This window comes from Phalangium opilio, unplaced genomic scaffold (assembly GCF_054372755.1).
Source record: "Phalangium opilio isolate 3A_F unplaced genomic scaffold, DU_Popi_V2 ptg000002l_1, whole genome shotgun sequence".
Lineage (NCBI taxonomy): Eukaryota > Metazoa > Arthropoda > Arachnida > Opiliones > Phalangiidae > Phalangium > Phalangium opilio.
The window spans coordinates 259,304-273,474 of NW_028324144.1; the positions used below are offsets into that span (position 1 = coordinate 259,304).

The 14,171-nt window shown below is 42.3% G+C and overlaps 2 protein-coding genes across 4 annotated transcripts in view; one reads left to right on the plus strand and one right to left on the minus strand.

The window, feature by feature from the left end:
• The window catches only part of kst (spectrin beta chain, non-erythrocytic 5 kst), a 38,666-nt gene extending 29,507 nt beyond the window's left edge, over window positions 1–9,159 (plus strand). The window contains exons 11-24 of one of the 2 annotated variants that reach the window (XM_089867202.1): window positions 31–640; window positions 698–952; window positions 1,019–1,639; window positions 1,699–1,817; window positions 1,889–2,117; window positions 2,209–2,760; window positions 2,929–4,122; window positions 4,392–6,470; window positions 6,546–6,792; window positions 6,874–7,224; window positions 7,312–7,428; window positions 7,591–7,713; window positions 7,838–7,884; window positions 7,957–9,159. In XM_089867202.1, the coding sequence (XP_089723328.1) occupies window positions 31–640; window positions 698–952; window positions 1,019–1,639; window positions 1,699–1,817; window positions 1,889–2,117; window positions 2,209–2,760; window positions 2,929–4,122; window positions 4,392–6,470; window positions 6,546–6,792; window positions 6,874–7,224; window positions 7,312–7,428; window positions 7,591–7,713; window positions 7,838–7,884; window positions 7,957–8,181 (6,769 nt within the window). In that variant the 3' untranslated portion in view covers window positions 8,182–9,159. The remainder of the gene's footprint in view (window positions 1–30; window positions 641–697; window positions 953–1,018; window positions 1,640–1,698; window positions 1,818–1,888; window positions 2,118–2,208; window positions 2,761–2,928; window positions 4,123–4,391; window positions 6,471–6,545; window positions 6,793–6,873; window positions 7,225–7,311; window positions 7,429–7,590; window positions 7,714–7,837; window positions 7,885–7,956) is intronic. The other variant, XM_089867203.1, reaches the window with a different exon arrangement.
• A 1,834-nt stretch (window positions 9,160–10,993) lies between these two features.
• Window positions 10,994–12,457, minus strand: LOC149718083 (uncharacterized). Of its 2 annotated transcripts, XR_016382054.1 has the most exons (3): window positions 12,290–12,457; window positions 11,377–11,998; window positions 10,994–11,298 (listed from the first exon to the last, which is right to left on the minus strand). XR_016382054.1 is itself a non-coding variant. In XM_089867206.1 (2 exons), exon 2 carries the CDS (start codon window positions 11,918–11,920, stop codon window positions 11,513–11,515), a length of 408 nt encoding a protein of 135 aa, XP_089723332.1. In that variant the 5' UTR covers window positions 11,921–11,998; window positions 12,290–12,457; the 3' UTR covers window positions 10,994–11,512. The 2 variants fall into 2 exon arrangements, 1 of the variants encoding a protein (XP_089723332.1); XM_089867206.1 differs by having other exon boundaries at window positions 10,994–11,998.
• Window positions 12,458–14,171: the final 1,714 nt, after the last annotated feature.

Genomic DNA, 14,171 nt, shown 5'->3' on the forward strand with positions numbered 1-14,171 from the left:
CAAATTGGTGTTATTACAATCGCGAAACAGACAAGCTTGGCGCCAACTGCTAGAGCATATTAAAGCCCGCGATCAAAAACTGCAAGCGGCCGGTGAAATCCACAGATTTAATCGCGACGTATCGGAAGCCCAATTTCGAATCCAAGAAAAATACTCGAGCATTCCGACGGATCTGGGCAAAGACTCGCGTTCCGTTCAGAATCTAATTCGAAAACACGATGGTTTTGAAAATGATCTCGTTGCCCTGGAAGCGCAATTGCAAGTAATCGTCGACGATAGCGTTCGACTGCAATCGGCCTATCCAGGAGGAAACGCCGAACATATTCAAGAGCAACAGAACATCATCGTGGAGAATTGGAACACCTTGCAAGATCGTTGCACTCAGAGACACAACGAGTTGGACGCCTCCTTGCAGCTGCAAAGACTGCTGGCCCAAGCCAGGGACCTGGAAACCTGGGCCTCCGGAGTTTGCTCTTCCCTACAAACCGAGGAAAAAGTTCGCGACGTGGCCGCCGCTCAAATGCTCAAAGTCGAGCACGAAAGACTCAAAGCCGAAATCGAAGCCCGCGAAGATAACTTCAGCTCCGTCATGGAGGAAGGCCAAAATTTGATTGACGCCCACCATTACGCTAGCGAAGAGGTAACTCAGTTAAGCAAATACCGAAGAACAACTCCGTTTAATATTATTATTATTAAGATTAACGACAAGTTACAACAATTATTGCGAGTTCGTGAGAATTTACATCAAGTTTGGCAACGAAAGAAGGAATATTTCGACCAATTGGAAAGTTTGCAATGGTTCCAAAGAGACGCCAAACAGTTGGACACGCTAAGTAGTCAACAAGAAGTGTATTTAGCCAGTTTCGACGTCGGAACCACGGTCGAGGAAGTGGCCATTCAAGTTAAAAAACACGAGGAATTTGAAAAACTTATGAACGCCCAGGATGAAAAAGTAAGCACATAATTTTAACCTTTAACCTTTCAGGATTGTAATTACGATTCAACTCCGCGGTCTTAGTTGGCCACGCTACAAGATCAAGGAACTAAACTAATTCAACAAAATCATTTCGCGAGTGATTTGATCCGCGGTCGAATTGACGAAGTGACCAACAGAAGAAATAAAGTCAAGGAGATGAGCAAGAACCGCAAACAAAGATTGGCCGACGCCTTGATGTACGCCCAATTCAGAAGAGACGCCGGCGAAGCTGAAACCTGGATCAACGACAAGAAAATGAACCTGGACGTCGAGGAAGCCAAAGCGGAAGTCACTTCCTTGGAAGACAAAATGAAGAAACTCCAAAAACATCAAGCCTTCAAAGCCGAGTTGACCGCCCACAAAGACAGCATCATCGGAATCAAAGAAACTGGCGAGAGGTTACTGGCCAAGAGACACGAAGCCGCTCCCGAGATACATAGCCAATTGGAACATCTCCTCGGCAAGTGGAACCAATTACTGGACGCTTCCGCCAGTCGAGGAAGGGGTTTGGAAGAAGCCCAGGACATCCTGGAGTTTAATAACCAATCCGAACAAGTCCTAGCTTGGATTCGCGATAAAGAAATGATGGTACAAGCCGGGGAAACTGGCGAAGACTACGAGCATTGTCTGGCCTTGCAACGAAAGTTGAACGACGTGGATTCCGTAAGTACCTTCGTGACATATCCCCTAAAGACCATAATTTACTAAACTAAAATCTTCAGGATATGAGAGTTGACGAAACCAGAATTAAAAACGTCAATTCCTTGGCCGAGAAAGTAATTCGACAAGGACGATCCGATACCAGGTCTTTGCAGCAAAGAAAGGAAGATCTAATCGCCAAGTAAATTCCTCTTGACGCCTTTCCAGTTCCAGTAAGTACTTGATTTTACAGAGCTTAATTCCTTCTTTCAGATGGAGATCGCTTCAAGGCGCCTTAGACCAGTACCGAGAGAAATTGTCCGCCGCTCTCGAGATCCACGCCTTCAACAGAGACGTGGATGACACGGATGACAGAATCAACGAAAAGGTTTCCTCCCTGTCCATCGAGGACGATGCCAAGAACTTACAAGCCGTCGAAGCTTCGCAAAGACGACAAGAAACGGCCGAAATGGAAATCGCCGCCATTGAGAAGAAACTCAAGGTGAGATATAACAATTACTTAAGTACTTACAGAGTTCATCCGAAGCTTCCAAAGTTGCTTGAAAGGTTAAAGGTAAATTTAAAACTTGAAGGAACACGATTCGGAAGCTAAGAAGTTAGTTCAAAAATACCCGGAAATGGCGTCACCCATTCGGAAGAAGGTCAACCAATTACAAGAGAATTGGCGTCGTTTAACCAACATGTGTCAGTCCAAGAAGCAACAATTAGCCAGCGCCTACACTCTTCAGAAATTCTTATCCGATCACGAGGAACTGGAAATTTGGGTGACGGAAATGATCAAACGGATGACTTCCGGGGAACTGGCTTCCAATATTCCGGAAGCGCAAAGCACGCTGCAACTTCACGAGGAACGGAAGGCGGAAATGGACGGACGACAAGAAGTCTTCCGCTCTCTGAAAGATTACGGACACGCCTTGTTGCAACAGAAACACAAGGACAAGGAGACCATCGAGGAAAGTTTGTTGCGCTTGGAGGAAATGAGGATGACGTTGACGCAAGCTTGGGAAGCCAGGAAACATCAATTGACGCAGTGTCTCGAGTTGCAAGTCTTTAAGGAACAAGCCGAACAGTGCGATTCCTGGTTAGCCTCCAAGGAGGCCTTCCTCAACAACGAAGACTTGGGGGTAAGTACTTAAATGCCTCTTATAATTTGCGGGGTTTGCGCGTCGGGAATTCGGTCGGTCTATGGTCAAATACGCGTCACACGCGTGGTTAGTGCTCGGGGATTATTGGGGGAGTTTGGCTAGGCCTGGAATCCCGTTTAAAGTTGAGAACCGCGTGTATTCCGGTAGGATTCCATGAGTAGCGTCGAAGGACTTTTACGCAAACACGAGAATTTCGAGAAAACCATGGTAGCTCAAGCCGATCGCGTCGAGCAATTCGAGACTTCGACCATGTCGCTGTTGGCGGCCAAACATTACGATAGCGCCGCCATTCAGGCCCGTTGTTCGGCCATTATTCAACGCCGAGATAGGTTAAAGGAAGGGGCCCTAGTCCGTAAACGCAAATTGCGAGAATCCAAGCAATTGCAGCAATTTCTGCGGAATATTTACGAAGTTGTCGGTTGGATCCACGAAAAAACGCAAGTAGCCACCGACGAATCTTACCGAGACCCGACCAACTTGTTGACGAAGATACAGAAACACACGGCCTTTGACGCGGAACTGTCCGCCAATAAGGGAAGAGTCGACGCTGTCTTGAACGAAGGCGAGAAGTTGATCGGATCGGGACATTTCGCCTCCATGGAGATTCAAACCAAGATCCAGGAATTGGAAGCCCTGTGGCAACAACTTCAAGATAATACCAAACTGAAAAAGGAGAGACTGCAAGACGCCTATCAAGCCTTGCTGGTCACCAGAATGTTCGACGACTTGGACCACTGGATGGACGACGTCGAGAACCAGTTGCAGTCCGAGGACCACGGCAAAGATTTGACTTCCGTTCAGAATTTGTTGAAGAAACATCAGCAATTGGAAACGGACATCAATAATCACGCTGAGAATATCGAACAAGTCAAGGACTTGGCGGCCAGTTTTCAAACGTGCGATCACTTCATGAAAGACGAGATTCAAGAGAAATCGCAAATCCTCGTCAACCATTACCAGTCCTTACACGAACCCATGCAAATCCGACGAGAGAATTTGGAAGACGCCCTCCTCTTGTATCAGTTCTACCGGGACATTGAGGACGAGATTTTGTGGATCAGGGAAAAGGAACCCTTGGCTTCGTCCACCGATCTCGGGAACAGTTTGAACGCCGTCCAGAATTTGCAAAAGAAACACGCCGCCCTCGAGTCCGAGATTCATTCTCACGAACCCTTGATCGCCACCGTCTCCAGTAAAGGCAGACAGATGATCAGAAGCAATCATTACGCCTCCAACATCGTCGAAACCAAATTGCAGGAACTTCAAGCTCAAGTACAGGCCTTGAAGGATATGGCCAGCCTCAGGAGGTTGAGACTCTTGGACGCCGTCGAGTCGCAAACCGTAAGTACATACTCTTTCTATGTTTTTTCCACGCTTTGAATTGAGGATAGTCGGGGCTGATTTGACCTACACATTCTCTCGAGTGTCCTGGGGACAATTTGAGAGTCATCATCAAAGGGTTTTCCCGTGTCTTTAAAATTTCCCAGTCAATGACAGTGTCTTTAGCCATTTCCTTAGCTTTTCATTATTCATTAATAATATGAAGTGTATAGTTTTAAGCCTAATTGCGATTAAAATTAATGGGAACACGTTGGTTGGGGGGTTGTCAGTTCTATTCGGAAGCTAGCGAAGCCGAGTCTTGGATGAAAGAGAAACGTCCGGCTTTGTTGAGCTCCGATTTGGGTCGGGACGAAGATTCGGTTCAATCTTTATTGAAGAAATTAGACGGGTTAGACCGCGACGTTGATAACTTCCAAAGTAACATCCATAAACTGTCGAAACTAAGTCAAGGCTTAATCGAACGCGGCCATTTCGACGCCGAAAATATTCGAGTGAAACAAGCCGAAGTCGAAGCGCATTACCAAGAACTTCAATCGTTAGTCGACGAGCGAGAAAGAAAACTGATGGAAAGCAAAAAGCTCTTCGCCTTCCTGAGAGAGTGCGACGAAGTCTCGGCTTGGATTCAAGACCAAACGCTCGTGGCCAGTTCCGAAGATTACGGCAAAGACGTGGAGCACGTCGAAATACTGATTCAAAAGTTCGAAGCCTTCACCAACAACTTGCAATCGAACGAAGACAGAATCAGCTTCGTTAAAAACACCTCGAAATCTTTAATTAACGAAAACCATCCTCAGTCGGAAACGATTAAGTCCAAGAGTTCCGAAATATCCAAACTTTGGAAAGAACTGAACGACATCGCGCATTCGCGACAGGAAGCTCTGACGGGGGCCAAACAAGTTCACACTTTCGACCGAAGCGCCGACGAAACCATTTGTTGGATACACGAGAAACAATCGACGCTACTTAGCGAAGATTACGGACACGATCTCGAAAGTATCCAAGCCCTAATCAGACATCACGAAGGATTCGAACGGGACTTGGCCGCCGTCAAGGAACAAGTAGTCATGTTGGTCGAAGAAGCGCGTCGCTTGGCCACCCAATTCCCGGACGCCCGAGAACACATCGAAGCCAAACACGAGGAAGTCTCCGAGACTTGGAATCAACTCCTGGAAAATTCCGCCTCCCGAAATAATAAGTTGAATCAAGCCGAACAATTACAAGCTTACTTTGACGAATACAGGGAATTGATGGCGTGGGCCAACGAAACCATGGCTTTAATTACTTCCAGCGAGTTGGGACAAGACGTGGCCGGAGCCGAAGCTCTTTTGGACCGACACAAGGAATACAAAGCCGAAATTGATACCAGATTGGACGCCTTCTCCAAATTCCACGATCAAGGCGAAGCCCTGATCGCCGACGGCCATTTTATGGCCGACGAAATTAGGGAGAAGGTTCAAAGATTGGATCGGGCCATCGAAAACCTACTTCAAACGTGGAATCGTAGACAATCCCTGTACGAGCAGAGTTTGGATACTCAGTTGTTTAAACGCGACGCTGATCAACTGGAAGCTTGGATTCATAGCAGACAACCCATTTTGAAAGACAAACATTACGGAGATTCGATCGCGGCCGTCGAAGAATTGATCAGAAAACACGAGGACTTTCAGAAAACGATCGAAGCCCAAGAAGACAAGTTCAGCGCCTTGAAAAGAATCACGAAACTCGAGGAAGCCTTCCGCAAATTGAAAGTGGAAGAAGAGGAACAAAAGAAATTGGAAGCCTCCAGGAGAGAACAGGAACGCGTCGACGCCATGAAGAAGAAGGAACAGCAACGCATCCTCCAAGAGAGAAAGCGAGAAGACGAGAGACGCAGGACCCAGGAAATTACTTTCAACGCCTCGGACGACATTGACGTCAGTAACGGAAAGGCGGAAGTACCGGAAATACGACCTCACGGTATGATGTTCAGAGCCGCCAGTCAAAAGTCCTTGAACGACACGAGTGACAAAACTCTGTCACCCATGATGAGAGTCGGCTCCATGAGGGTCGAGAGTTTAACTCCCGCCAAGAAGGACAATTTATTGGGCATTAAAAGATCGGAGAGCTTCAAATTGGACGAAAGAAGCAAGAAACCCAAACGGACACCGAGTTTCACCACCCGAAGACGAGCCACGGCGGCCGCTTCGGGACACAACAGACCTCGATCCTTGGAAAATTTACCACCAGTCGACATCGAAGGATTCTTGGATAGAAAACAAGAACTGCAGAGTGGCAGTAAACGCGCCACCATCAGATCCTGGAAAACTTATTACACCGTACTTTGCGGACAACTACTTTGCTTCTTCAAGGTTCGTTGTGTCTTCGTGGCGAAGGCCCTTAGCGCGTGGTAATAAATAATAATTTCCGTTCGGGGTTTGAAACAGGACAAAGACGGTTTCATAGATAACTTGGCGGCTGCTCCTCCCGTCAATTTGTTACAAGCCAAATGTTCCCGCGCGGTGGATTACACCAAAAAGAAGCACGTCTTCAGGGTGCAGCTATCGGATGGCGCCGAGTTTCTCTTCACGGCCGCCGACGACAAGAACCTTCAAGAATGGTTAGACAAGTTATCCTTCCACGCTTCGCTACCTCCCAGCATGCAACTTCTCAGCTACGACGCGCATATCAAAGGTAAGTCTTTTCTTCGGGCTCTCGGTGTTCCTAACGTTGTTTGCATGACCAATCCTGACGTCTTCCCCGTAAAACTCGTAGCGCGTAATACATGGGCAGCCCCTGATTTGCCAGATCCCGCCGGGAACGCCACCTCGAGCGCCTCTAGTCGAACATCCTCGCCCGAACCTAATAGAAACTTGGCGTCAATCTCCAACTTCCCCGACGGTGGTGCTATTAAACCACAACATCAAGCGTCTCCGAGCAATTCTCCCCCTAAGTACGATTCGCCCGACGAACCTTACAATTCGGCCAAACCTCCTATACCACCCAGAGTTCCTTTACATCGAGGTTCTACCGAGGCGGTTCCCTTCGATAACCGGGTCTCCGTTAAGTCCAGGATACAACAGTTTCAACCTTCACCGACCAGACCGGCCCCCATTTACACTCCAGGTCAGTTGTTTCGCTCGCCACACGTAGATCCTGACGCGCGTCCAAAGGCCAGGAGCTAACGTTTTCGTTTTGAAATTAATATTTTAGGAAGTTCTCCCGAAAGTGGTTCCAATTATTCGTCGGGGAACCATCAAAACGGAGTGAATAACGGCGTGTCCCCCAACAACGGAGACGTCATCCCCGAAGACTCCGCCGTTTATGAAAGTAAGTTTAATTTAAATTCAAGTCATCAATGCTTAAAACGACTGACTTTAGAACCAAAAAGGTTGAATCAACAATTACCTATGCTTTGTTACTTATGATTTTGTTGACGTGTTTTATTATTATTTGCATTAATCACGAACTAATTGTCCCCCACTCGCTTAGAATCGGTGGTCTCACCGCCTCCCCTCCCCGATAACCCTCCGCCTAACCGTGGCAAAGCACCTCGCGTCGAAGAGTCCGACGACGATTTAAAATTTGCCTCCGATAACGAACAAGAAAGGCAGCGTGAGTTCTTTAGTTTAACGCTAATTAATTCTTTCTTATTATTGTCACTGTTTAATTACCTAATTAATAATCTTAATTACGAACCGTAATTAAATTAAATTAATCGACGCGTATAACGTTTCAGTTTACCGTCAAAATCAAGGCAATCGAGAAAACGCTTCGTTCAGACAGGTATTTCAGACTCACCTTTAAAATAATCGTTTAGTTAAGTATTAATTTAAATTGTATTTTTTCACGGACTAGTCTTATCAGGATCAGAAAGGGTTACCAACCCAGGCGAACGTCGTTCGGCACATGTCATTACCGCCTAAATCGGCGCCACCCGGTGGTTACCACGCTAAGCATTCCGGGACGTTAGACACGCGTCATCGAACTCCGTCTTCGGACGGATCTTCCGAGGGAGAACTTTATTCCAATGAAAAGAAGTCCAAAAGAAAAGGAGTTTTTGGACTTTTCAAGAAAAAATAGACCTTTTTTCATGAAAAATAGACCTTTTTGAGGCTTTTTCAAGGACTTTTCAAGAAAAATAGACCTTTTTCGTCTAAATATTCCAAAAAACAAAAATAGTACTTCTACAATAATAATAATAATACTTATTAATAATATTCTTCTACAGCCATTTCGTATATAGTCGGGAACAACAAAGTATCGGTGATCTTTAAAACAACATTCCTACCACCACCACCCCCGCGTATTTTATAAACATTTTGTCCAGTTTGGGTCCATTTTTTAAAAAGATTTCCAATTTTATAAATCAAGTTTTTACTACAAACGAAAAAAAAATAATTCCAAAATAATGAAGAATGTTCCATTTTTATTTTCATTTACAATCAATTATTTCCGTCTATTTCTTTAATTAAAAATAATTAATACTTACTGTAAATAAGTAAAAATAATTACGATAAAGAAAAGAAAAAAAAAACAATTAAGAAAACATTTTGTTTTTGTTTTTTTAAATTTAAAGAGTTTACAAAATACTGTAAATAATATTATTTTTTTTTTTTTAGTTACGAACATTTTCTGCAGTACCTATATTAATAATTATTATTTTTTTTCTTTCAAAGCGGTAGTACGTGTACTTTAATTAAGTAATTAATTATATAATTAAAATTAAGTTGTTGTTATTTTGAAGAATTACCGGGAATGAAAAAATAACAAACGAAAAAAAAAAAAAAATAAATAAATAGAAATGCCATAAATTAGTTTGTTACTCGTAGCCTATTAGGTAAGATTTGATTTTCTTCAATTTTAATTATTAATTAGAAATCGTATATTTCTTAATTAAAGCGATAAAGTAATTAATTAATTAAGCGGTTGAAAAATATACTTTTTTATTTTTTTTTCTTGAAAAATACATATTTTATATTTTTTTGTCGGATGATATTATAAGTAATTTATTTTCATAATCAGTGTAGGAAATACAAAATAAAGAATTATTGAAAATTGCCTAATTAGTAATTAAGAATATTTTAGGCTTAACACGCAGTTACAGTTTGAGACCAAGGCTTAACAAGTAACTTGTTGAATCATGACGTTTTGTTTTTTGGTTTGCGCCATTTTTAAAACCAAGGAGGATGTAAACCATTAAGAGTAGAAACCATCTTCTAATTTAGATAAAATTATCGCGAAAGGTTTCGTAAATAAATTTACAAAATAAGATAATTTTAATTTAAAATAATCTTTATCAATTAAGAATATGAAATTCATTAGAATTAATTGAGAAAATCGGAAACCCGAGATGCAATTTTCAAGTTTCTACTCCAGTTATTTATAAAGTGTCATTCATCACCAGGGAGACCCCCGTGGTGCTTTTCAGGTTCGTGACACGTCACTCGTCTTTGTCATATATCTCTATGGCGTCAAGTTTAGGCCTTGGTTAATGGGTCCCAACACGTGTTTCCCCCGTGTTAAGCTGTTTTTAAGTAACTACTTAAGGGAAATGGCTGTATTATCCAATTTGCAATTGTTGATTATCAGATATTTGCCATTTCGAAAAAATGCTGCGTTGATTAGCTATTTACGAAACAAACACGCGGTTATCGCTCCGCGAAATTTAGTCCTTCCGTAATTTGAAACAATCAAGATAAACAGATAAATGACATTTTTAAAAGTTAAACCCCTTAAAGATGACCTACAAAAACCTCTCGAAAACATCGAAATTCATTCGTAATCATCAAAATACGCGACGGAGGTCATCCCCTTCGTTTCTTTATCATTCTCCCGCCCCCCACTTAACCCTTGACCCCATTGATTACGATGGCGGCACCCTTGGCAAACTATTCGATAATCAATAAACAACGGAAGGTGATCTCTACAACAAATTGCGAAACTCAAAACATGAGTCAAAGTTTAAACTTATTCCCTTAATAATATCGCAATAAGTATAATTGCTACCAATAAATTTCTTCGGGAAAATTTGTTGCCACAAAAGGTAGGGGTTTTGCCCGGGAACGGGAACATAATCAAGTTGGGGGCGCAACTGTCCATACCCGTGTCGTGACTCGTGAGTCACTCGTCACTCGGCCTGACCAAAGAAGTCGCTTATACTCAACCTTTTAGAGTGGCAAATAACAAGTTGGGTTGAGCGGAAATGACGTTTCAATCGGTAGCGCGCCTCCAAGGTCCGCTACCACGAACTTTCTCGTGACGTCACACCCTCCTATCCTATCTCTTACCTCGGTTTTGGCGACCATATTGGAAGTCGTCATCTCGGCTAAGGCCACGCGATTTAGACTATACCAGTATTGACGTCACGTCCCCGTAGCTCCTCCCCTTTCGGTACCACTCTATTAACTTTTTCGCGCCGCGTCTTTCCGTCCCCAAAATCGACTCGATTCTGACCCGAACTCGATGATGACTTTCGTAAAATATTATAGCGTTTAGTTCTAGTTTATCAGTTACGTAAAAGGAGACATTCTTAGGAGATGAGTCACTTATTGGCGCCTGGCGCTGCACTTCCAACCCCAGTACTTACTTTTAAATCAGAACTAAGAAGCGATAACGAACGTCATTGGCGTCCGGCTCGAGTGAGCTATCGGCGTCTCTCCGCCTTTGACGGTGTTAGTTATTAGTAGAGAAGAGGCTCGAGTGCCGCTACTACTTTTTTAAAGATATAATTAGCCAAAACCGAAATACTAAGAATTTTATCTATGAATATATTAGCGCTAATACATTTTCAAGGCCGTTGTACGTACCTACCGGCTTTAGTTCGAGCACACTCTCTCTCGTGACGTAGCGTGACGTAACGCCCTTACCGTCACCAGAAATAAATTAATTAGCATTTTTATAAAATTGAGAAACATTTTTATTTAATTATTATTACTCTCATAGTACGCCGTGGTAATAAGCGTGAATTACAATTGAAACTCGGTTGTATTACAAAATAAGTATCTTATCACAGAACACAATCGCGTTTCGCGTGAAATTAAATGTCACGCGTGAAACGCTAACAAAAATGTATTGAGCAAAATCCTTCGTTAATTTTAATTATTTATCATGGGGGTTTTCCTAATTAGTTTTCCGAGTCAAATTTATTTTTTAATTGGCCTCGTTAATTGGCTGGCCAAAATCATCCCGTTAAAACGTCTAAAATAAATCAATTATATTTTGAAATAAATATTTATATATATATTAAGGACAATATCACGTTAATTTTAATATAACCTAAATAGCGTGGTCTCTCTTTCTCTCTCTCTCTCGCCTTAGCGAGTCCTCGAAAAGATCTCTTATTTTTAGAGTCCATAAAACGCTACGAAATTTGTTAATGTACCTAGAATTTGTTGAGCACGGCGCGTGCGCGTTAGGCGCCATTATTCAATACCGCGTTGAACCACGTGTTGCTCAAAGTATTTCTAATATTTTCCGGCGCCGTCGAAGCTTGTCTGATTTTTCTGTTCTTCTTGGCGTTTCTCTTTCCGTGGAGGTCAAAGTTGAGGAATTGATGGCAATAGTTTCGGACGTTGACGCTATCGTCGCAGCATAAGAGATAGGCTAGTTCGCTTTTCGTTGTCTTGGCGCACCTCTCGCAGACGTCTCTGATGTCCGAGCCCGGTAGGCATTGCCCCATGATGTCGTTTCGGTTAATTTCGGGGTGAGGGTTGGCCGTCGCTAGGAGCGAGCCTCCTTGTCTCAGCAAGGCCGGCAACATCCATAATGCCAAGATCATGATGGTGCTGATACTTCGAACCGAGTAGATACCGAATAACATGATATTTTTCAAACCCGACTTTAATTGCCAAAAACAGTCGCTAAGTCCCTTTCACGAGATGTGTATCGGTGACTTACTCTAAAAGAGAAAATGATCAAACGACATTAGTTCATTATTGTAGATGTTCATTTTAGTCACTAGCCACTTTAAAGAGAAAAAATTGCAACCGCCCGGTCACGTGACACGGTTCTTTCCCTTAACGCCCTCTCAAAAAAATCTACCGAAAACTTTTAAGTTCGATCCACGCCCAAAGTGATAAAAGCAATTCGCTGAAAACATCCTTCCTTAATTTATGTAAATCAAATTTTATAGCGGGGAACCTTTAAACGTAATTAAATTAAGTTAAAGTAATGGAGATTCGAAACTTACCGAGTTTCTTTGTAAAAAAAGAAAGGTTGTTTGCTCAAATGATCCACGAGGAGAAGAGTCGTGTGTAGAGAGAATAAATCCAATCTGAATGGGGATGAAGAGCTCCCGAATCTTTATATATTCCACCAAAAAATATATTTCATTTCTTTTTTCTTTTTCGTCTCGTTGTTACCCCCGGGACTAAGAAAAGGGATTCGAGTTTGGTTGGTTTCACCCAATGCCAAATACTAATATTATCGGGGCGATTATAAAGGGACCAATCCGAATGGGCGCGATTAAATAGAACATTAGGAAGCCGGGGATGACGTATTCTTTCTTTCTCCGGGCTTCGAGTGACTCTGAGTGAGTGAGTGAGTGTCTGGGAAAAGCCAGCTAGAATTGGCGAGAGAGAAAGTGGCAGACTTTTGGTTGGCGGTGAAAGTTACACGCCGTTTCTATTGCGGGGGTGTAATCGCGAAATGCTGCTGTTTATTATTATCTCCACTTATTTTTGGAATAATCTTATAACACCACCACGGGGCTTCTAACCTTTCATGCGTTCGTTTTATTTTAATTCTTAGACGCGAAATTGCAATAAAATTCCTAATTATGTTAACGATTAATTCCTAAAATAAGGCCTCATTACGACACTCTACCTTATTTCTTTAAAAAAATTATTAACCCTTTAATGGTGGAGAAAAACGGTCAAGGCAAAATATTTAGTTTTAATTTTGAAATCCTGGGTTTATTTTCTTGGATAAAATAATGTGGCGGAAGTGGTGCTGCAATTAAATTTGGTATCATGACCTTGACGTACTAGAATCCCCTCTCCCCTTTTCTCAACTGCGGAGATCCACTAATTAATTTATTTAATTAATTACGGAGTTGAATGCGGGCTAGTTTAGGTTTCTCCGATGACGTACGCGGGGTCAATTTACGTTTTCAAGTTTAAAATTGCGCTACCTATCTACCATGCAAATTATCTTGATGTTCTAGAGCAAAAAAAGAAAGACATCTTGATGTTCTATAGCAAAATGAACATGGTCAAGTTTCGAACTATTAAACCAATACAGATTTCCGTAGGTTTTAAGGCGTTCCAACTTCCAACAAGGAAATAAATAATATTTCCATAAATTCGGATTGAATATTTTTCTTATCGATTTTGTCCCCCGGGACCTAATGCCATGGTATCCCTAAGTTGTGGGTCGAAGGCGGAAATAAGACGCGCGTAATTGAATCGAATCGGAAATTCCAAATTGAAAGTCCATAGAAACACTTATAAGATTTGCGATCTACAAGTCCATAAAAAATTGTTTTTCCATCGCGTTTAAAAAATCTCTACAGATAAAAAAAATATTTTCTCTGATAATTTTGGTGGGCAAAATTCGAGTGCAGATAAAATGATGTACTTGACTGGGATTTTTTTTTATTATTGACACCTTTAAAAACTTTATAACGGTTTTATATAAGGACTATAAAGCTATTCTTGCTGGTTAAAGTGTACGGAGTCAGAATGTTCCCGCCTTACTTTTGAAGGGGGGGGGACGCCATTTTGCATTATGGCCGCCGATTAGGACAACGCTATTTTTCTTATCGATTACCCATGCATTATTTAGGAGTTAATTAAGGTGGTGGGAAGGTTTTGGTCTCCTAAATAAATCGGTTTCAAGTCGAGACAGTCTTTTGTTTTATCAGGGATAGATTTAATTTTAGAAGTAGGAATGGAGTCTAACGGTTAGTATTGACTTCAGTTATTCCGGCTCATAGCCCCCCCCCCATTATAGAGCCCCTCCCTTCCTCCAACACGTAACGAAAAGTTTAAATTATCTTATTGGCTGCTCACATAAAACCCTACGTTTTGATAACGTTGCTGATGGGGACGGCGAAAAATAGTGACGTAATT